General features: G+C 44.4%; 1 protein-coding gene across 2 annotated transcripts in view; it reads left to right on the forward strand.

Annotated features, from left to right (window-relative positions):
• PELI2 (pellino E3 ubiquitin protein ligase family member 2) overlaps window positions 1-23,199 on the forward strand; it is a 94,631-nt gene that overhangs the window by 63,747 nt on the left and 7,685 nt on the right. For both annotated transcript variants that reach the window (XM_072986841.2, XM_078384019.1), the window contains one exon: window positions 18,890-18,991. In XM_072986841.2, the coding sequence (XP_072842942.1) occupies window positions 18,890-18,991 (102 nt within the window). The remainder of the gene's footprint in view (window positions 1-18,889; window positions 18,992-23,199) is intronic.

Genomic DNA, 23,199 nt, shown 5'->3' on the forward strand with positions numbered 1-23,199 from the left:
CCCTGCACCATCAGGTAAACAGGCCACTCTGTGCGACTAACAACAATATAAACAATAATATTAAAACACGATAAAAATAAATAAATTAACACAAGCTAAATAGGGTAAATTAAAACAGACGGCAATAAAGATGGTAAAAAGGGTGATGGAGAGGATGACAAAAAGGATGGTAAAAGGGAGGCCAAGATCTTATGCTCTGGGAAAGCCTGACAGAAGAGCCAAGTCTTTAGTGCTCGTTTAGACCCATCCAGCAAGGGTTCCAGGTAGATCTCAATGGCAAGTTGTTCCATATGGAGGTGGTGACTGCTGAGAAGGCCCAGTTTCTTGTTCTTTCCCTTCAGGACTCCTTCAGGGTCAGGCCCTCAACTGCCCTGCTTGTGAAGAATGAGTATTACAGACAGATCTGGCTGGGAGCAGGCGTACTGATAGGTACCGAGATCCTAAACCATTTAGGGCTTTGAATATTATCATCATAACCTTGAATTCAATGCGGAAATGAACCGGTAGCCAATGAAGGGCGGCCAGAGTGGGGGAGATATGCTGGAATTTCTTCACCCCAATTATTAATCTGGCTACCAAAATTTGGACCAGTTGAAGTCTCCGCATCAGACTCAAGGGTAGCCCCACATAGAGAACACTGTAGTAGTCTATTCTTGAGATTACGAGGGCATGAATCAATGTCATGAGTGCCCCCACATCTAGATAGGGATGCAGCTGGGCAATCCTCCAAAGTTGGAAATGGGCTGCCTGGACCAGAGAGGCCACCTGGGTTTCCATGGTGAGATCTGGGTCCAGGCAGATGCCCAAGCTGCGAACCTCACTCTTCGTGGGAAGAGTCACTCCCCCAAAGGAGAGGGGGTTTCCCAACCTACTGATGCCAGGGCTGCCCATGCGCAAGATTTCCGTCTTGTCCAGATTCAGCCTCAGTCCATTTGCCCTCATCCACTCTGGAACGGTCCTCAAGTAGCATTCAAGGGTCGGAACAGCATCCACTGCAGTTGGAAGAAATGAGAGGTAGAGTTGGGTGTCATCAGCGTGCTGATGACACTGGGCCCCACAACTCCGGATGACCTCACCCAGTGGCCTCATATAGATATTAAATGGCATTGGCGAGATAATAGACCCCTGTGGAACCCCACAATTGAGGATCCATGGGGTAGAAGTCATCTCGCCAAGCTGCACTCTCTGGGGACGGTCCTCCAAGAAGGAACAGAGCCATGTCAAAGCGAGGCCACTGATTCCCAACTCAGAGAGCCACCCCAGGAGGATACCGTGGTCAACGGTATCAAAGGCCGCTGAGATATCAAGGAGGACCAACAAGGACATATTGCCCCTGTCGGCCTCCAAGAGCTCATCCTGCAGGGTGACCAATGCTGTTTACGTACCATGCTGCGGCCTGAAGCCTGACTGGAATGGATCAAGGGCATCAGTTTCCTCCAGGCAGGCCTGGAGGTGATCAACCACCACCCTCTCAACCACTTTGCTCAAGATAGAAACATTGGCAGCGGACCTATAATTTCCAATTCCGTCTGCTGCCAAATTAGGTTTCTTTGAAATGGGCCTAATGAGTGTCTCCTTGAGGGCAGGGGTAACCATGTCCTCCTGGAGAGACCCATTAATTATTGTGGTGGCCCATTCTATTGTTACCGGCTTGGCTGTTTTGATGAGTCAGGTCGGACAAGGGTCTAAAGAGGAAGTGTGGGATGACAGCACGCAAGCACCCTGTTCACCTCATTGGACGTCACAGGTTGAAAGCAAGTTAACCTTAGCAAGCAAGATGATGCACTGGACATCTCAGCTTGATCTGCTGTCTATAAAAAGGGATCAAGGTCCCGGTGGATGGCCTTCACTTTAGATTTTAAAAATGCCGCAAATTGGTCACATGAAATACTAGAGAGAGGCCTATCACTGTGGCCAACTCTGGATAGATTGTGTGGTACACAGAAAAGTTCCACCTGCTGGTTGTGAGCTTCGCTTATCTGGTCAGCGAAGAATGCTCTTCTAACAAACTTTACCCTAGCTAGGTAAAGGTTAGACATGGTCCTGGCAGTTTTTAGATTAATTTCTGTCGGGGCCCTTCTCCAAATGCTCTCTAGCCTTCTCTGATTATGCTTCATGGCTCTCAGCTGCTGGTTAAACCAGGGGGCTGCTCAGGCTTGGCGATGGAGAGGACATTTAGGTGCGATCATGTCGACCGCCCTGGTGGCAGCAGTATACCAGCCATTCACCAAAGCATTAACAGGAGTGCCAACCACGTCAGCCAAAATCCCCTGCATGGCATCTTGGAATCTATCAGGATCTAGGAACCTGTGGGAGCGGACCATCTTAATGGGTCCAAACTCCGTGGGAGGGAAGAGCCACTGAGAGGCCGCATTTAATTAGGTGATGATCTGACCATGACAAGGGGGCCGATACCAAGTTGGTCACCATCAGAGCACACTCTCTCTGCTCGGCAGCAAAGACCAGATCCAGCATATGGCCGCCCACGTGGGTAGAACTGTTGACTTGCTGGGTCAAGTCCAAGGAAGCTATGGTTTCCAGGAAGTCATGAGCTGGGCCGGAAACCTCAGCCTCCGTGTGAATGTTGAAGTCCTTGAGAACCAATAGTCTTGGGCAGGGGTCCCCAACCCCCAGTCTGTGGCCTGGTGCCTGTCTGTGGCCTGGGTTGGACTGGGCCGCAGAGACAGATTTCCCCCCCAACCCCGCACACACTCCCCCTGCACAGCCCCTTTGCGCATGCATATGAGTGTGCACTTGCACCTCCTGGGAGCGCACCTGCCCCTTTGCACATGTGTTCACCTGCGCAAGCGCCCCCTGCCCCTTCACACATGTGCGAGAGCACGGGGGAGTGCCCTGCCTTCCCTGTACACAGACCCCGTCCTTCCCCAACCAGTCTGCGGTGTCAAAAAGGTTGGGGACCATCAGTCTAGGGGACCTCAACAGCCCTGTGGAGATTAAATCTGCCAGCTCCGGCAGGGACTGCACTACATTGTGGGGAGCATGGTATGCCAGCGCAATCCCAAAGCCACCCCGGCTCCAAACGACATGTGGACAGCCTCTAGACCTGGGCTTGCCGCTGCAGAGAGTCTAGCAGCCTCAAATATGTCCTTATAAACAATGGCAACTCCCCCCCCCCGGTTTGCCCTGCCGGATGTGCATTTGATGTCGATACTTTGAGTCTTTCAATATCGGCTACTACCTGTACTTGTACGCGTGTCACTAGGTGTAATGCCTGTCAGATAATTCAGTTCAAATATTGTGTTTGTCTTTGCATATATAGAAGTCAGATCTAACTTTAGGCATCCCTTCTCAGAGTTTTCTAGATATAAAGTTACAGGAATAACCTTCTTCTCCGTGGATGTACACCTTAACAAAATAAGAGTACTTAAGAATGTCAGAGAAGCCAATGGCAATATTGTCAGAAGGCTAGAGTCCATTATGAGCCTGGACTTCTAGCAGGATCACCCAAGGCAAAATGTTCACAGCTGAAGCACAAGACTAAGATGCACCCATCCTCTTCGGAAGTAATGGCTTCGTTAGCAGAAGAGAATGGACAGTTTCAACAGAGGTGGGGCTGTAAAAACCTCTGGAGATAGCCACTGGACCACAGTTGTAGCTGAAGCTGATGCTGACAGAGATTGAAGGCAGCAGGAAAAGAGGAAAACCTGATATGAGATGAATTGACTCCCTGCAAGAACCACGGGCTTTAGTTTACAAGAGCTGAGCAGGGCAGTTGAGGACAGGACATACTGGAGACTGCTCATTCATAGGATTGCCAGATGTCAAAGGAGATGTGACGGCACATCACAACAGCAGCAACAACGATCATGGTGTGATCTAATCACTTTACCACATTGGAGTCTTGAATGCCCTGATGTAACCTACCCTGTTTACCCTAACCACATAAAGATTCTAATCCAAGGCATCTTTCGCCCATCCTCTCCCCTCCTTCGGGGTAAAACAGGACAGAACATCTCCTGCCGAGTCACGCCACGCCCTAATTTCCCTCTGCATCACTAGTGAGCTCTTTGTTTGAAAACAGATGTATAGGTTATGAAAATAAGAGAGGAAAGGTTGTTTGCTGTCTATATGCTCATGGGCAGTTATGCAGTAGGACGTTGTTCAGTGTGTTGATCTTCTTAGCATCTGTAGAATTCAAGATATCGAATGCAGTTGTTCTAGATTGTGAAAACCTTTGATCTAGGACATTTTTCATCTTTTACCAGTCTGTGAAATACAAGTGGCAGCCCACAGGAAGGACCATGTCTCACTGGTTTGCAGTGAGAATGATCGTAGGTCCAGTCTTCAGTCCCAGTGGTTACCACTACCTGGATGTACAGCTGCTGGCTAGTATGACAAAAAATACTGGGTAGCTGGGTCAGTAGTATAATTACATAAACTCACTTCAGATTTACAGTGGGGGGGGGGGGAGAGAGAGAGAGAGAGTAGAAAACATCAATATGAGTAGACTCAAGGTATCGTATTTTTCGCTCCATAAGACGCACCTCTCCATAAGACGCACCAAATTTTTAAGAGAAGAAAACAGGAAAAAATAATCTGTGTTCTTCGCTCCATAAGACACACAGACTTTCCATCTCCCTGTTTTGTGGGGAAAAAGTGTGTCTTATAGTGCGAAAAATACGGTAAATGTAGAAAGGTATACATTGGATGCTGTTTCTAAGCATGTTTCCTTTTTCATCCTCTGTTCTTACTGAGATTGTTTAGATTTTGATGTTGCTTCTCTTGAGGAGAAAAGTGTAGGATGCATGCTGTGCCTTATAGCTGTCATTGCTCAAAACTATCATTTTTGCTGTCATTTTTTTCTTCTAATGCTAGCTTCCAGTCAGATAAGTCATCTGTATGATAAATGGCAGAACTCTCTCTTTACCGATTCACATTGCTACAAATAAATTAAATCCGTTCTTGGAGACAGCAGAGAAAACCCCAACCCATTATTTACTTCACAGTTTTACTGGTGCTATAAAATGTCTTCAGCATAGACTGTAACTATCTTTTATTGAACTGTTTTTCTTATTTTCTCTCATATTTTAAATGTTCATATTAAACATCAATAGTTTCTTCAAACTAGTAAACATAATCAGATGCATCTGAAACATGAAAAGAAGGAACATAGAGTTCCAAATGCTGGTAAAAGAACTCTTGACAAAAAATTGCACAATTATTCTTGTTTTATAGGCACTATTGGCGACTTCTGTCAGAGGCGGTGTCTGGAAGGCATAGAAAATTTGGGAGAGAGATTATTCTGTAACATTGTTGGGCAGTGATACTTGAAACGTTTCTGTTTCAAACATTTTGGGTCCTCAGATGTTCTTAGATCACAGTTCCCAGAAATTCCCGCCAATACAGCTAGTGGTGAAGGCTTCTAGAGATTCTAATTAGATAACATCTGGGGATCTAAGGTTGGGAACCAGTTAGTTAGGCATCCTTCAGTCTCGAAAGACTATGGTAGCGTGCTCTGTATGGAGGGCTTGGAACAGCGCCTAGTGTGGCTGAGAAGGCCAGTTCGAGAGTGACAGTCCCTTCCACACTGAAGACAAATCCAGTCTGTCCCCTGTCCGGCTCCCTGGTTTTGCTGCTTTTGTGACTTCCTCTTTGCCTCGGCCTGCTGGGCAAGGGTCTCTTCAAATTGGGAGAGGCCTTGATGCACCACCTGCCTCCAGGCTGAACACTCAGATGTCAGGTTTTCCCATCTGTTAAGGTCTATTCCTAAGGCCTTCAGATCTCGCTTGCAGATGTCCTTGTATCGCAGTTGTGGTCTCCCTCACCGTCCAATACATTTCAATGAGGAAAAATAAAAAAATCAGCAAAAATGAACGAAGACTCAGAACAACACCAAATTAAGTTTGCGTACCTTTCACAAGCTGGACTATCGATGCCAAGCATTTAAAACAGTTTCCTAACAGTTTAAGACACTTTTAAATGAGGGAAAAGGGACATCATTATGTGAAAATCCTCCATAGGAAACATCGCTGTGTGAGGCAGCTAATTGATCAGAAAAAGACATCGTTATGTGAATTCATTGTTGTGTGAGGCACTCGTTGTGCGAGGCACCACTGTACTAGGAAGGCTGGAACGTCTAGTGAGGATTAGATCGAGTTGGTGCCAATGCTTGGATCTTGGATGCCTCCAGGAAACTCTGTGTTGCAGCTTCATGTTAAAGAATGTGTTGCTGACACAAAGACCATAATAGCAGCAAAACTCCAGCAAGCATTGGCCATTTTCATTCATCTTTCCAATGCCAAAACGGCCTAGACAAGTGGGCCAAGAATTATGATCAGCACCAACTCTAGCGTTAAAGTCTCCAAGAATGAACAGTGCCTCTCTTTCGGGGACTTTTTGGATAGTAGCTGCCAGATCGTCATAGAATTTGTCTTTCACTTCTGGAGTGGATGACAGTGTTGGTGCATATGCGCTAATGAGGGTTACTGGTCCTGCTGATGAGTGGAGCTGCAGAGACAGGATTCTTTCACTCCCAACAGTAGGTGGAACAATGCATCTCAGGAGAGTATTTCTGACTGCAAAGCCACACCATATCCCCTGGTCTCATTCGATCGTTTTCCCTGCCAGAAGAATGAGAAGTTTTTTTCTTTGACAGATCCTGGGTCTGGCAGTCTTGTCTCTTGTAAGGCAACAATGTCCATCTGCAGTCTACTCAGTTCCATGTCAATGACAGCTGTCTTGTGCGCATCGTCTATTTCTTGCAGGTCGTTAGGAAAGCCGTAGTCAGGAAAGCCAGGGGTCATTGTCCGTACATTCCAGGTGCCCAGCTTAAGGGCAGAAATTTTCTTACGATTGTTGCATGGTGCACAGTTATCGATCTGCTTGTCGGGTTTGACCCTAAACCCCACGCACTGCGTGAAGTTAACAGACCGTGGTGAGGTAGCACCCTACTGGCTGGGGGCTGCCCAGCTTAAGGTGGGCGGTATCTACCTAGTGAGGTGCAATGACCTCTCCCACCATCAGAAGTAGCCCCTGGCGTCCTGCTCTACGCCAATTGAGCAAAGACTTATAACCGGTAACTGCTACTTCCCGTGTTGTTTCGACGCTGTATGCGAAGCTGGAGTGTCCTCTCCAGAGCACGAAGCCTGGGTAAAATAATATGGAGGATAGGCTGTTACCCAAGCAGCAAATCCCCCCTCTCCACGTCACTGAAATGGTCCAGTGGAGAGGCAAGAGCCAATACAACTGGTTCCAGCAACGTCGCAGGAGTTGGCAGAATGAAAGAAAATGCCTCCGGGACTCCGGCTCCGGATTTTGCCTCGAGGTTATCTCCTGAAGCCCTTTCCATAAGTGGATATAGCCACAAGGCAGTGGAGGTTTAAAGTCGGAGTTTTCCTTCTCCTAGATGGTTCCCAACCACCCAACCAGTGGTGGTTGGGAACCACCACTGTATTTACAATCAATTTTAATATTAGTTTAATTTATTATTAGATATATAACCTGTGTACCTAGAGTGGTCTTACAGGCCAGATGGGTGGGGTATAAATCAAATAAATTAATACCTCCTGGAATAAGGACTCAAGGGAAAGCTGTTACAAAATTTAAATATACAAGCATCTACTAAAAGGCAAGATTATTTTATATTGATTCAGATCATTTGTCCATATAACACAGTCTTGTAAATGTTCTTGTTTAGTCATTGTCATGTCCGACTATGATCCCATGGACCAGAGCATGCCAGGCCCTCCTGTCTTCCACTGCCTTCCGGAGTTGTGTCAAAGTCATGTTGGTCGCTTCGATAACACGGTCCAACCATCTCGTTCTCTGTCGTCCCCTTCTCCTCTTGCCCTCACACTTTCCCAACATCAGGGTCTTGTAAATAATTCCTGGCAAATGTCTTCTGGAATTTCTAGCATTTGTGGTCCTAGTCTTTCCAAGGGATGCTGTGGATGGAATCCAAGAGTCTGTGTAAATAAAAGAGATTTAAGGCTGACTTGTAGACCCTTTATAATTTCAGTCATGAGTGTTAGAAATATGGGATATGTTTCAGAGGTTACACCTGATGCTCTCCTGTCAGAATTGAAATATGTATCCTCTGAACCCTCTAAAGCTTGAAATGTTCAGAGGAAGGCAACAAGGATGATCAGGGGACTGGAAACGAAGTCATTGTTTCAAGCCATAGAGCCAGCGTTTGTCTGAAGACAATCTTCCATGGTCACATGGCCAGTGTGATTTAGACACGGAACGCTGTTTACCTTCCCACCGAGATGGTCCCTATTTATCTACTCGCATTTGCATGCTTTCGAACCGCTAGGTTGGCGGGAGCTGGGACAAGCAACGGGTGCTCACTCCGTCGCGTGGATTCGATCTTACGACTGCTTGGTCTTCTGACCCTGCAGCACAGGCTTCTGCGGTTTAGCCCACAGCGCCACCACGTCCCTTAAAGTGAAATGATGCAGTATATAAGCCACAGTCACACACTTTGCTGCTTTACTGTTCACACAGAGCAAAGCTTTAGGAAGTGATATGGTTCAAAGTCAAAATAGATTTGACAGCTTTAAAGTTGAATTTGTCTAGGAGGAACATTTAATATTTATTATGTATTTGTTTTCTTGTTACTTAAAGTTATCAGACGTTTCAAAATTGCTATATTGTATCAGCCAGCACAACAGAGTTGACAAATACTGAGGTCAGTACACTGTGAGACTTAACTTTTATAACATTAAATGCCTTGAAAAACCTATTCCAAGAAGGGCAATGTATGGGTAAATCACACTGACAGAAACTTAAATGAGTTTATGTCAAAGTGACAATGAAAAAAGTGGCTTTCTTTCAGCTGATACGTTTTGAAACATTTTGCAGATTCAGTGTTTCATCTCCAAGCTAGCGCATCTTCCTATAACACAACTTTCCGCTTGACATAAAGGGATGTTGTCTGTGCTTAAAGATCATGACCAAATGTTCATGCTGGTAAACATTTGAATGTATTTTTAATATAAAATAGCTGTTAGCAGTATGATAAAAGTATAGCCAGAAGCTTGGTATTTAATGCTAGATGTGAAATTTTATATGCACAGTGTGTTAAAGCCTGAAGAAGACATGTCAGGGGCCAGGGTGTGGACTCTCCTCCCTCTATTACCATCTCCACATAAAAATTGGAGGTTGTTCATGACTTTGTGTACCTTGGCTCAACGATCTCTCACACTCTCCCTAGATGTCGAGCTGGGTAAACGCATTGGCAAAGCAGCTACCATGTTCTCTAGACTCACAAAGAGAGTATGGCTCAATAAGAAGCTGACAGCATATACAAAGATCCAGATCTGTAGAGTCTGTGTCCTGAGTACACTCCTATATGGCAGTGAGCCCTGGACCCTTTATGCATGGCAGGAGAGGAAGCTGAACACCTTCCACATGTGTTGTCTCCGACACACTTTGGGTATCACCTGGCAGGACAAAGTTCCAAATAGTCCTGGAACAAGCTTGAATTGTTAGCATGTATATATTACTGAAACAGCAACGTCTACATTGGCTCGGGCATGTTGTGAGAATGGCTGATGGTCAGATTCCGAAATATCTCCTGTATGGAGAATGAGTGCAGGGAAATCGCCCCAGAAAGAGACCACAACTGTGATACAAGGATATCTGCAAGCGGGATCTGAAGGCCTTAGGAATGGACCTCAACAGATGGGAAACCTTAACCTCTGAGTGTTCAGCCTGGAGACAGGTGGTGCATCACGGCCTCTCCCAATTTGAAGAGATCCTTGTCCAGCAGGTCGAGGCCAAGAGGCAGTCCTGAATCCAGCAAAATCAGGGAACTGGACAGGGGATCAATTGTATTTGTCTTCAGTGAGGAAGGAATTGTCACTCCTGAATTGGCCTTCTCAGCCACACTAGACGCTGTTTGGAGGACGTTACCATAGTCTTTCGATACTGAAGGATGCTTACAGCCTTGCTATGTGCTAGAGCAGCTGTTGGGATTTTGGGTGTTCTTTGCATGACAACAGTTCAGTAAGACTACAGGAAGCAGAGAAACAAATTTCATTTAAAGATGGCTTCACTAATTTCATTTGAAGGAATCATGGTCCAGAACTGGCAAGATGGATTCTGTCAATGAACACTGCTATGACTTCTTAGGATTTATATTAAAGATGGGCTGTTTGTACTTTCTCATTCTTTGTATGAAGTGTGGCACCATAGGTGGTACAGAACCCCACCCCCACCCCCTGGGCTGGCCGGGCCATTTACTGGGCTCTGTGTGCCAACAGGATCCATGTTTGATGGTGGCGTGCCAGCCCAGGCAGGTGTCCAACTGGTCCTTCCCTGCCTCCTCAGGCAACCAACCACTCTTCAGCTGCATGGGAAGACTCCCATCCGTCCCACCTTCTTGCTGGAGTGGTCAGCTACCTGAGGAGGTGTGGAAGGGCCAATTGGTCTCCTGCCCAGATCAGAGTGCTGTCCCTGAAGGCAGATCCCAGCAGTGTGTGGAGCCTGGTAAGTGGCCCAGCCAGCCCTGGGGGGTGGTGGGTAGGTGTTGGGCCTCTGCATCACCTGTGGTACTGCAGTTCGTGCTTCATACAGGAACATGACAAATCACGAAGCACCCATCACTATTAGATTAATTGAGAAAGGTAAGATACAGCAGGGACAGATCACAAAGTATGGCATACTATGGTTGACATTCCTCAGTTTGAAAAGCTTGAAGACAATGAGTCTAAATTAAAGGGCAGAGGATTTTGCTAGAGGAGGAAAATGGATAATGTTACAGATGTAATCATTTTTTGTTTTGTTTAGAAAAGGTAACCATTCTGGTTGGTTGATTGGTAGGTACTGTAGTCATAAATATTTGAGATCTGAGTGCAGCTAAGATGTTTAAATGGTGTACATTGTGTAAGTGCAAAGAGACTCCCTCGGTGAGTAATTCTGGTGAGAATTCCTGCAAGCAAGGACAGGTACAGTAGTAGATTTCAACTCAGGTGATGAATACCCACCCCCCTATTATCATTATGTCTTTGGCTGGAATCCTATTAATGTTCATTTAATGTTTTTGTTAACTTGCCACAACTAATTGACAATGTGGGACACATCTTGGTAACATGGTCAGCATGATCAGACATGTGACTGAGGCAGATCCTGGCATCTCATCAGTTAGCCACAATTAGCTGTGAATATGTTATGCAAGTAGCTTCCCGACAAATATTATTGCTATGCTACATTGTGTTACATTATTTACATCGGAAAGTAGTTTTCAACCTGTTTTTTTCTTGCTTCTGTTTTGTTCTTATTTTGCAGTCCTAGAGCAGTGGTCCCCAACTTTTTTGACACCATGAACTGGTTGGGGGGAGGACAGGGTCCGTGTGCAAGGAAGGTGGGGCCACGCTTGCTTGGGCATGCATGCACACATGTGCATGTGCGAAGGGGCGGGGTGCACTTGCACGCGTGCACGAAGGGGCTGTGTGGAAGGAGTGCATGCACAGCTCAGGCCATGGACCAGCACTGGGCCACGGACTGGGGGTTGGGGACCCCTGTCCTAGGGCATCAAGGAGTGCCAGTTCTGTAATCAATCAATAACTCATTGGCAAGGGTTAATTTCTCATGTTCATTTCTCTCAAGAATCTTGAGGATGAGGAAGACTTTTGATGACCATTCTCAAATAAGCAATATAGAGAGATTTTGGCTATCAGTACAAAATCAATTTGTGTCACATCCAATTTCTGGTGTCTGGAAACATTATAGTTGTGTAATAGGTCTCATCTTATTAATATACCATGCCAGTGCTAGTGTGTGCTAAAATCTAATAATACCTGCAGAAGCCTATAGAGTATCAAATATTATTACAGCAATTTTAACTCATTGTTATGAAAACTAAACTCTTGATGTGTTCAGTCCTGATTGTTAGTTTTAGAACACCTGTTAAAGCTAATAGTTGTAGTTGCACATTCCTTGATTACTTGATCTGGACAGCTGCTTTTCTTTTGCTGCACATTAATGACCAATTTGTCCACATCCTCCTCCTCACTCTTTGCCCAGCTCAATCTGTTATTAGACTGCCAGATCGCTACAGACATCAATCACTATGGTTTGTGCATTTCTTGTTGGTTCTGTCATGATACCTGTGTCATATTTTATATTTATAAATGGGGAGTAGTTGTAATTAGCATAATCAATCTGTCACCCAAATTGGTCAGTTAAGGGCAATGAATTTGGGAAAGTTGTATATCACAGCCCTGAGAAAATGGTACAACATTGCACAGAAAATATTTTCCCTATTCCCAGCCTTGCCTTTACTCTAGTACCTGCAGTAGAGAGCATGTATGTTAAGTTTAGAGAGAGAATTCAGACATGCTGTGGTGAAAATGATACAGACCCAACAGAGTTGTGCCATGTAATTAATTACTCTGACAGTTTGAATGATTTGCCTTTTTGGGAGCAGAAATTGTTACATTCAAGGCTTCAGAGACAATTCTGGATGCCTGAATAATTTCCTTGCTTACACAGTATTACAGAGTGAGGAGTTTGGCTGACTTTGCAGAATCTGTATTGTATCTGTTGATGCCTGTTTGTCCTGTTACCATAGATATACTGACATGGTGAGCAAAATCTTTAGTGGCAGAAGGTCAGTCACAAATACACATGACTCCCACTCTTCATATCTGTCAGGGAAGCCAGGGCAAACTGTTCGGGTGGGTACTTTTGTTGTTTAGTCGTTAAGCCGTGTCCGACTGTTCATGACCCCGTGGACCAGAGCACGCCAGGTCCTCCTGTCTTCCACAGCCTCCCAGAGTTGGGTCAAATTCATGTTGGTTGCTTTTGTGACCCTGTCCATCCATCTCGTCCTCTGTCGTCCCCTTCTCCTCTTGCCTTCACACTTTCCCAACATCAGGGTCTTTTCGGGTGGATACAGTGAGTGGTCAATGTGTCCCATCATCCCTTGAAGGCGTTATGCTTTAAAGTGGTTCCAGGGAAGGCTCTTGAACACCACAATGTTGGATAATTGAGTATTCCTACTCAGCATCACTTGAGGTTATGATGGAATATCAGCTCTGGGGATTCCCAAATGAAATGGAGCATCTCTACCCATTTTAGCATGGCTTCATGCTGAATTTGAGGCTGAAACCGGTTTGGTCACCTTTGTAAATGATCTACTCTGGGACCTTTACAGTGGAACGGTGTCCTTGTTAGTTCTGCTGGAACTAACAAGCAGTGTTCGATTCTGCATCTTGTGCTGTTATTCTGGACTGCCTGAAAAGGACGCCCTGGGGCAGTGCCCTGGTTCTTTCTGGAGATATCAAATGATGTTTGATACACAGTGAGTCGAGCAGAGATGTCCAGCGATCCGTCTTGCCCGGTGATTCTTGATACCTTTCAGCCTGTTACGCCTGACACTGTGGCCAGGGTGCTTGATTGCTGCCGTGCCACCACCTCCTCCTTGGAACCTTGCCCGGCCTGGCTAATCAAATCAGCCAGGCCTTTAACAACGGAATGGGCCACGGCTATAATTAATGGGTCTTTCCTTGAGGGCAGAATTCCATCTGCCCTGAAGGATGCACTCATTAGGCCCATCAGGAAGAAACCTAGTTTGGCGGTGGACGAAATTGGCAATTACAGGCCCGTCGCTAACGTTTCTTTCCTAAGCAAAGTGGTGGAGAGGGTGGTGGCCGATCAGCTACAAGCACTCCTGGGTGAAACAGAGGCCCTGGATCCATTTCAGTCGGGCTTCAGGCCGCGCCATGGTACAGAGACGGCATTGGTCACCCTGTGTGATGACCTATTGAGGGAGACCGACAGGGGCAAAGTGTCTCTGTTGGTCCTCCTTGATATCTCAGCGGCCTTCGATACCATTGACCACGGTATCCTCCTGGGGAGGCTCTCCGAGCTGGGAATAGGTGGCCTGGCACTGTCCTGGCTCCGTTCCTTCTTGGAGGACCATCCTCAGAGAGTTCAGCTTGGGGAGAGTGTCTCGGCTCCGTGGATCCTCAATTGTGGGGTTCCACAGGGGTCAATTATCTCCCCAGTGTTGTTTAACATCTACTTGAGGCCGCTGGGAGAGGTCATCAGGGGGTGTGGGGTCAAGTGTCATCAGTATGCTGATGACACCCAGCTCTATATCTCCTTTTTGCCAACCGCAGGAGATGCCGTTCCGTCCCTTCGGCGCTGCCTGGAGACTGTACTGCAATGGATGCAGGAGAACGGGCTCAGGCTGAACCCGGACAAGACGGAGGTGCTGAGGGTGGGCGCCCCCGCAGCTCGGGATTTGGGAAACTCCCTCTCTTTTGGGGGGGTGACCCTGCCCGCCAGGGATGTGGTTCGCAGCTTGGGGATCCACCTGGACCCGGCGCTCACTATGGAATCCCAGGTGGCATCGGTGGTCCGTACTGCCTTTTTCCACCTTAGGCGGATAGCCCAGCTGCGACCCTACCTTGATGTGGGGGCACTCACTACCTTGGTACATGCGCTCGTAATCTCGAGATTAGACCACTGTAATGCGCTCTACGTGGGCTTTCCTTTGGGGCTGCTGTGGAAACTGCAGGTGGTGCAGAATGCGGCGGCCAGATTAATCAGCGGTGTGAAAAAATACCAACATATTTCACCCACTCTGGCCGCCTTGCATTGGCTGCCCATCCGTTTCCGCATCGACTTCAAAGTGTTGATGCTCACGTATAAAGCCCTAAACGGTTTAGGGCCTTGATACTTGGCGGAACGCCTACTCCCACCAAGATCTACCTGTGTCACTCGCGCGAGCCAGGAGGTGAGGCTGAGGAGCCTAACGCCGAGGGAGGCCCGGAAGGAGAAGACAAGAAATCGGGCCTTCTCGGCGGTGGCTCCTTGCCTCTGGAACAACTTACCTCCTGTGATCCGCAGGTCTCCCTCGCTGGGTTTTTTCAAGAAGCAATTGAAGACATAGTTGTTCCGGCAGGCCTTTCCATCATACACCTCTTGACCTCCCTCTTTTTTTTTGTCTTGTGTATTATATGATTTAATGTAATGCTTTCTTCTTTTAAAATTGTCTATTTTCGTTGTCTTATATTATTTTATGGTTGTTAGCCGCCTAGAGTGGTCCTTTCGGACCAGATAGGCGGGGTATTAAATCAAATAAATAAATAAATAAATGAACGAACGAACGAACGAACGAACGAACGAACGAACGAACGAACGAACGAACGAACGAACGAACGAACGAACGAACGAACGAACGAACGAACGAACGAACGAACGAACGAACGAACGAACGAACGAACGAACGAACGAACGAACGAACGAACGAACGAACGAACGAACGAACGAACGAACGAACGAACGAACGAACGAACGAACGAACGAACGAACGAACGAACGAACGAACAAACAAACAAACAAACAAACAAACAAACAAACAAACAAACAAACAAACAAACAAACAAACAAACAAACAAACAAACAAACAAACAAACAAACAAACAAACAAACAAACAAACAAACAAATGTTGGGAGACATTTTCATGGAAAACTTCCTCAGAGTTTGATCTTGTGATCCTGTTACTTAAAATGTGCATAAAATGACTGTATTGCTGTGTTCTCTATGTGGGAACTACATTTGAAGAGCCTTTGGAAACTACAGCTGGTCCAGAGTGTTGCAGTGAGGATGCAGTATATTGTTTTACTGGTCCTGCAAGCACTAACGTCATTGGCTACTAGTTTGCTTCTGAGCACAATCCAAAGTGTTGGTGATACGTTTTAAAGCTCTAAATGGAATTGGTCCATATATCTTAGGGATATCTCCTTGGTTGTCAGCCTGCCTGGAGTCTAAGATTTGACAGAGAGCTTTCTCTGATTCCCAACCATCACAGAAGCATGACTGAAGGTAGAAAATATATTTCATGGCTGCACCTAAAATAGGGAATTATTTGCCCTTGAGAAATTAGTACCTCTTTTGATGGCCCTTTGCTAGATGATAAAAAGTAAACTCCCAGAGAAGCTGTCCTAATACTGAATAGCTAAGTAGATTTGGGGGACTATTTGAATATATCATTGAGGGCATGTGAGGGCAGTTTAAATGAACATGTGAACATTTTTGTAAGGAGTGATTAAAAACTTCTAATAGGAAGGATTATTTTTGGCATGGCCAAAGGCACAAAAACTCGAAAAGTTTCAACTTAGCAAAGCAAAAGCAAAGTGTGCTGTTTATTATATACCATCTCATAGCGCTTAAAGCAGTCTCTGGAAGATTTATAATTTATTTACACAGGTTACAGATTGCCCCCACCCCCTCAGCAAGCTGTGTACTTATTTTACTGACATCAGAAGGATGGAAGGCTACCTGGGGTTGAATCTGGGTTGTGAGCAGAGTGTTTGCTGCAGTACAGCAGTTTATGCACTGTGCCACAATGCTCCTAGTTTAGTCCTACTTTAAAATAAATTTTGTTTTTCATGTTCTCCACTTTCAAATTATGAATACGTATATCTTTCTATATTCTTATCAGAGCAGTGTGCAATTTAAAATTATGGGCATGTGTGAAATATAGGTGACTTAAAAAATGTTAAGATAATTAGACTATTTTTAACCAGAAGCAGTTTTTTTCGATAGCATTTCTCAGCCATTTGCTAGATCTTCCTTTTTACAAGTGGTGGGGCATAAATTACATGCACATAAGTGCTGCATTGATTGAATTTCTCTACAGTCACAGAAAATTTGTCCTGTATCCAATTAGCCTTACTTAATTATTTTTTAATCTTCTTGCTTAGTTTTGAAGTCTATTAAGTGACTTCCAAATTATGAGTGTATTTTTGCTTATGTAAACCACTGTCAGTTCCACTTTGCAAGAAAATCACTGAAGGTGGCCAAGTATGTGAATTAGGAGGGGTTGGGGAGAGCAAATGAGAACTCTTTCTTTATAATAAAATGTTTCTAATATTCTGCTTGAAATAGACTTCCTTCTCAATGCTCAAAGCCCATGAGGTTTCCATGGGAATGTTCTTATTGTTGAAAGCTACCAGAACATTACTTAATGGCTGTATCAGCAACCTGAATCAATTTCACTTCCCAGATTCACTGTAGTTTTTATAACATAGAAACCACAATTCTGGTCAAGTAACGTTTAAGTGAACAAGGTAGCAGTCTTCTTTACATGCAAGGTGATGATAACCTGAACACAGATTTTTCCTCCTCTCTGCCTGTCTAAACTTATTTTATTGAACAAGTGGGTTAGTTTTGTTAATGCATGTACTTCACATACAGACTTATGTTCATGATGCATAACAGGCTTCCTCTAGACCAGTGGTTCTTAACCTTTGTTACTCAGGTGTTTTTGAACTGCAACTCCTAGAAACCTCAGCCAGCAGAGCTGATGGTGAAGGCTTCTGGGAGTTGCAGTCCAAAAACATCTGATTAACAAAGGTTAAGAACCAGTGCTCTAGACCAGTGGTCCCCAACCTTGGGCTTCCAGATGTTCTTGGACTTCAACTCCCAGAAATCCTGGCCAGCAGAGATGGTGGTGGAGGCTTCTGGGAGTTGTAGTCCAAGAACATCTGGAGGCCCAAGGTTGGGGACCACTGCTCTAGACCACTGGTTCTTAACCTTGGGTTACTCTGGAGTTTTGGACTGCAACTCCCAGAAGCCTTCACCACCAACTGTGCTGGCTGGGGTTTCTGGGAGTTGCAGTTCAAAAACATCCGAGTAACAAAGGTTAAGAACCACTGCTCTAGACTCATGCTTAACTTTTTATTCTTCAGTTAATATATGTTACTGCATGCTTGCTAGTATGTTGCTCTTATTTTTTAATGTTTTCAGCAAATAGGACTCAGCAGAGTTTGTAATGATTATGGTTGTGTTTGACAGGCCAGTCTTAATAAGTACTGTACTCTTTGCCATAGCTATGAAAAACAAGATCCTCTGCCTGGTGAAACTGCTCATATTCCTTAATAGCTAGGTGTCCTCAAGTCAGTTCTGATTTAGAGCAACCCTTTTCAAGGATTTCTAGGTAGATACTACTCAGAAGTGGTTTTCCATTCCCTCCTTCTGGGGTTTGCTCTGGGACTGTGCAGCTTGCCCAAGGCTACACAGGCTGGCTCCTCTGGGATGCACAGTGGGGAACTGAACTTCCAATCTCTGGCTCTGCAGCCAGAAACCTAACTCAATTAGCTATATAGCCAGTCTCATATTCCTTACTCTGATTATAAAGAGGTGTTTTGTTGCCATTTGATTGTCATCTGGGCTAGTGTTTTTTGTTGACCTGATCTGAGCGTGTCTTTTAGATAGATTGCTATGCATTACTGCTATAACTGGATCTTTACTACTTCTTGTGTTTACCATCTCTCCGAGTAGTATTTGTTCATTTTTAATATTTTAATATTTTTAAATATTTATATACTTATCTAAGCTTTAATATTGTCTTTTAATGGTGTTAACCGCCTCTTTATACTCATTGTTTTCACTTTAAATATTGTCTTTTAATGTTGTAAGCTGCCTTGGGTCCTTTTCAAGGAGAAAGACAGTATAAAAGTATTTTAAATAAATTGAAAAGATATTGCAACAACCTCTTCCCAAAACCAGCTATTTTTTGGAAGATTACACTAAAGATTCATCTGTCCCAGGCTTGCTCTCTTTCTTAATATGAAAGTGGTGCTTTACCACAGAATGAAAAAAAATTGGATCTTATGACGAAGATAACAGAGAAGAGGCAAAAGCTGATCATCCAGGAAGCTAATTGTGTTGCAGGATCACAGCAGAAAACAGGGTGGGGGAAATGTTGAAGGCAGGGTTTGCAAAAGTAGGTGTTGAGGAGGGATTCGATATTTGAAGGCTTTCTGGGAAAACATTTACAGCATAAAAAGCAGAAACTTTATTCGGCCGATGGTGATATGTGATATGTGTAATAACATGTATGAGTGATGGAGTGATGTGTTTTTCCTTGACTGATGTGTTATTGAAAATTTGAACTCTTTTATTCTGCAGGCCATCAGCTGTAAAGGGCAGCACAGTATCTCTTACACACTGTCAAGAAACCAGACAGTTGTAGTGGAATATACGCATGATAAAGATACAGATATGTTTCAGGTAAGTGTTATTTAAGGCACTTAAAAACAACTGCTTGTGGGATCTTAAAATATATTTCTTGGAGATTTTTTCCATGTTATCTGTGCACATATCCAAATGAAAATATATTGGCTGCTTTGAACCTTTGCTAGGTAAAGAATTGCTCACTGCTTAGTAGAAGTTAATATTTTTATCAATGTAAAGAAAAATACCATACATGCGAATCATGCATAACCTGGTTAATTGGCCTCTTAGGTAGACTTCTATATAGTGGTTGAAAACATGGCTCTTTAGACAGGCTTTTCTGGAGATCACACCATCATAGCACAGTGGCTTTTCATAGTTTATATCATCTGTCCTGCCATCTTGCCATTTTAAAATTAAGTTTAGTTGTTTTGAAGTTGTCTTTGTATGTGGATTGTTATGTTTTATTTTGGTTTTGTATTGTTTTATCGCACTGTGAACCTTCCGGGGTAGCCTTGGTAGCCAGATGGGCAGTATAAAAGTTGAATGAATGTATGAATGCATAAACAAACAAATAAATAAATGGTAGAAAATTGGTCAACTGTGTGGTTGCACACTCCATGTACATGCAGCAAAATACATGCTTCTGTCATGTCTGCTTTCCAAAACAGTCCTTGAGTTACAGTATGATTACTGATCGTGTATCTTTCCTGAACCAGCCTACCTTTCTCTGAAGTATTATTTTTGCTCCGTATGTTGTGCTATTGCCACAGTTTTGTGGTTGTCAAAATAGCAGAGAGATTACATGGGTCCTAGAGTGCTAATCTTGCACCTGGACTGTGTCCAGATTTCACTGTTTTGAAAGCACTTCCAGTGGAAACTGGTAGTGGCTGCATTATTTATGCTCTGATTTAGTGATTTGGTCTGCATCTTACTAACAGTAGAGTTTACTGCAGAATGTGCCATGTTACAGTTGCACAAAAGTAGGTAGCTTTTTTAGCTTTCTGGCACCCACAGCTCTTAAAGTGTGTGGTTTTGGATTTTTGTGATTTTGGATTGTGCAGTGAGTGGGCTCATCTATGTTTTTCTTGTTGCTGATTTGAGGAATTCACCCCTATCCCCCCTGTAGCTATATGTGTTTTATGGAGATGAGAAGATTCTTCATATCTTATCGGCTGGCCAAGGTTTCTGGGACTTGCAGTCCAAGAACATCCGGGTTACCCAAGGTTGGGAGCCACTGCTTTAGAGGATTGGGTAGCCCCTAGTTCAAAAGTTGTCAGCCAGTAATTTACCCAGTGATGTATTGTGAGCAGAGCAACAGACTAGGACTCAGGAGAGCCGGGTTAAAATTCCTTGCTGATCCATGGAAACTCACCTGGGGTGTGTGGCACTGGTAAAATCATCTCCTGAATATCTCACCTGAAAATCCCTAGGGGGTTACAGTTACGGTCATTGAAAGTTGGAAACAACTTGACAGTAGGTAATGCACAGATAACCAATAATACATGTATTGCTGAGGCAGTGCAGGCACACAAGAGTAATCTGGCTGGGACACAAGGTTTTCACTAAAATTGTTATGGATTCACTGTCCTTTAATCCAGTGGTCCCCAACCTTGGGCCTCCAGATGTTCCTGGACTTCAACTCCCAGAAGCCTTCACCACCACCTCTGCTGGCCAGAAGTTCTGGGAGTTGAAGTCCAAGAACATCTGGAGGCCCAAGGAGGCTCCAGCAATCGCAAAAAGTCATTGTTACGCGGATTCGTTGTTTAGCAGGGTCATCGTCTTGCAAGGTACCAATGTCTTGGAAACTGCTTCATATATTATCAAGATGTGCACAAATAACTAGAAGCACACAAAATGAAAAGTGAACAAGGATCCTAAAACTCATGCTTATTAATCACGGAATTAAAGAATAATGTGGTTGGAAGGGGTTTATAAGGCCATCGAATACAAGCCTCTCTGGTCAGTGTGTGCATGTTCTGTGTTGTCAAATCAGAACCAACTTAAAGCTTCTCTAGTAGGGCTTTCAAAGTAAATGATATATTTATGGAGTGGTTTTACCAGTTCTTAAGTGGGTTTCCATGGCTGAACAGGAATTTGAACCTAGGTCTCCTGAGTCCTAGTCTGCCACTCTATCAACTACACCTCATTGGGAATCCCTTCCCCCTGCTCAGTGGAGAAATTCAAATCAAAGTATTATCTGACAGATGGTTCTCTGATGTTCTTTTGATTGCCTCCAGTGTTGGAATTCTTACCACCTCCTGAGGTAATTCATTGCATTGTCATGCTACTTTAACAGTTAGGAAGTTTTTCCTGATACTCAGCCTAAATCTAGCTTCATGTAACTTGAGCCCATTATTATACGTCTTACACTCTGGGATGATAGAGAACAAATCTTGCCTATCCTCTGTATGACAGCATTTCAAGTATTTGAAAAGTGCTATCATATCTCCCTCCTTCATGGATTGCTGCCTTGTCGTGGCGAAGGGGCTTGAGTAACTCAGAGAAGCTATGGGCTATGCCGTGCAGGGACACCCAAGACGGACAGGACATAGTGGAGAGTTCTGACTAAACGCAATCCACCTGGAGTAGGAAATGGCAAGCCACTCCAGTATCTTTGCCAAGAACGCCCCATGATCAGAAACAAAAGGCTAAAAGATATGACGCTGGAAGATGGGCCCCTCAGGTCGGAAGGCGTCCAACATGCTACTGAGGAAGAGTGGAGGACAAGTACAAGTAGCTCCAGAGCTAATGAAGTGGTTGGGCCAAAGCCGAAAGGACGCTCAGCTGTGGACATGCCTGGAAGTGAAAGGAAAATCCAATGCTGCAAAGAAAAATACTGCATAGGAACCTGGAATGTAAGATCTATGAACGTTGGGAAGCTGGAGGTGGTCAAACAGGAGATGGCAAGAATAAACATCGACATCCTGGGCGTTAGTGAACTAAAATGGACAGGAATGGGCGAATTCAGCTCAGATGATTATCATATCTACTATTGTGGGCAAGAATCCCGTAGAAGGAATGGAGTAGCCCTCATAGTCAACAAAAGAGTGGGAAAAGCTGTAATGGGATACAATCTCAAAAATGATAGAATGATGTCAATACGAATCCAAGGCAGACCATTCAACATCACAATAATCCAAGTTTATGCACCAACCAGCATTGCTGAGGAGACTGAAATTGAACAATTCTATGAAGACTTACAACACCTTCTAGAACTGACACCAAAGAAAGATGTTCTTCTCATTCTAGGGGACTGGAATGCTAAAGTAGGGAGCCAAGAGATAAAAGGAACAACAGGGAAGTTTGGCCTTGGAGTTCAGAACGAAGCAGGACAAAGGCTAATAGAGTTTTGTCAAGAGAATAAGCTGGTCATCACAAACACTCTTTTCCAACAACACAAGAGGTGACTCTATACATGGAAATCACCAGATGGGCAATATCGAAATCAGATTGATTATATTCTCTGCAGCCAAAGATGGAGAAGCTCTATACAGTCAACAAAAACAAGACCTGGAGCTGACTGCGGTTCTGATCATCAGCTTCTCATAGCAAAATTCAAGCTTAGACTGAGGAGATTAGGAAAAACCACTGGGCCACTCAGGTATAATCTAAACCAAATCCCTTATGAATACACAGTGGAAGTAAAGAACAGATTTAAGGAACTAGATTTGGTGGACAGAGTGCCTGAAGAACTTTGGATAGAGGCTCGTAACATTGTCCAGGAGGCAGCAACGAAAACCATCCCAAAGAAAAGGAAATGCAAGAAAGCAAAGTGGCTGTCCAACGAGGCCTTAGAAATAGCAGAGAGGAGAAGGGAAGCAAAATGCAAGGGAGATAGGGAAAGTTACAGAAACTTGAATGCAGACTTCCAAAGAATAGCAAGGAGAGACAAGAGGGCCTTCTTAAATGAACAATGCAAAGAAATAGAGGAAGATAACAGAAAAGGAAAGACCAGAGATCTGTTCAGGAAAATTGGACATATTAGAGGAACATTTTGTGCAAAGATGGACATGATAAAAGACAAAAATGGAAGGGACCTAACAGAAGCAGAAGACGTCAAGAAGAGGTGGCAAGAATACACAGAGGAATTATATCAGAAAGATTTGGATATCCCGGACAACCCAGACAATGTAGTTGCTGACCTTGAGCCAGACATCCTGGAGAGCGAAGTCAAGTGGGCCTTAGAAAGCCTGGCTAACAACAAGGCCAGTGGAGGTGATGGCATTCCAGTTGAACTATTTAAAATCTTGAAAGATGATGCT

The sequence above is a fragment of the Pogona vitticeps genome, chromosome 1, assembly GCF_051106095.1.
Source record: "Pogona vitticeps strain Pit_001003342236 chromosome 1, PviZW2.1, whole genome shotgun sequence".
NCBI lineage: Eukaryota > Metazoa > Chordata > Lepidosauria > Squamata > Agamidae > Pogona > Pogona vitticeps.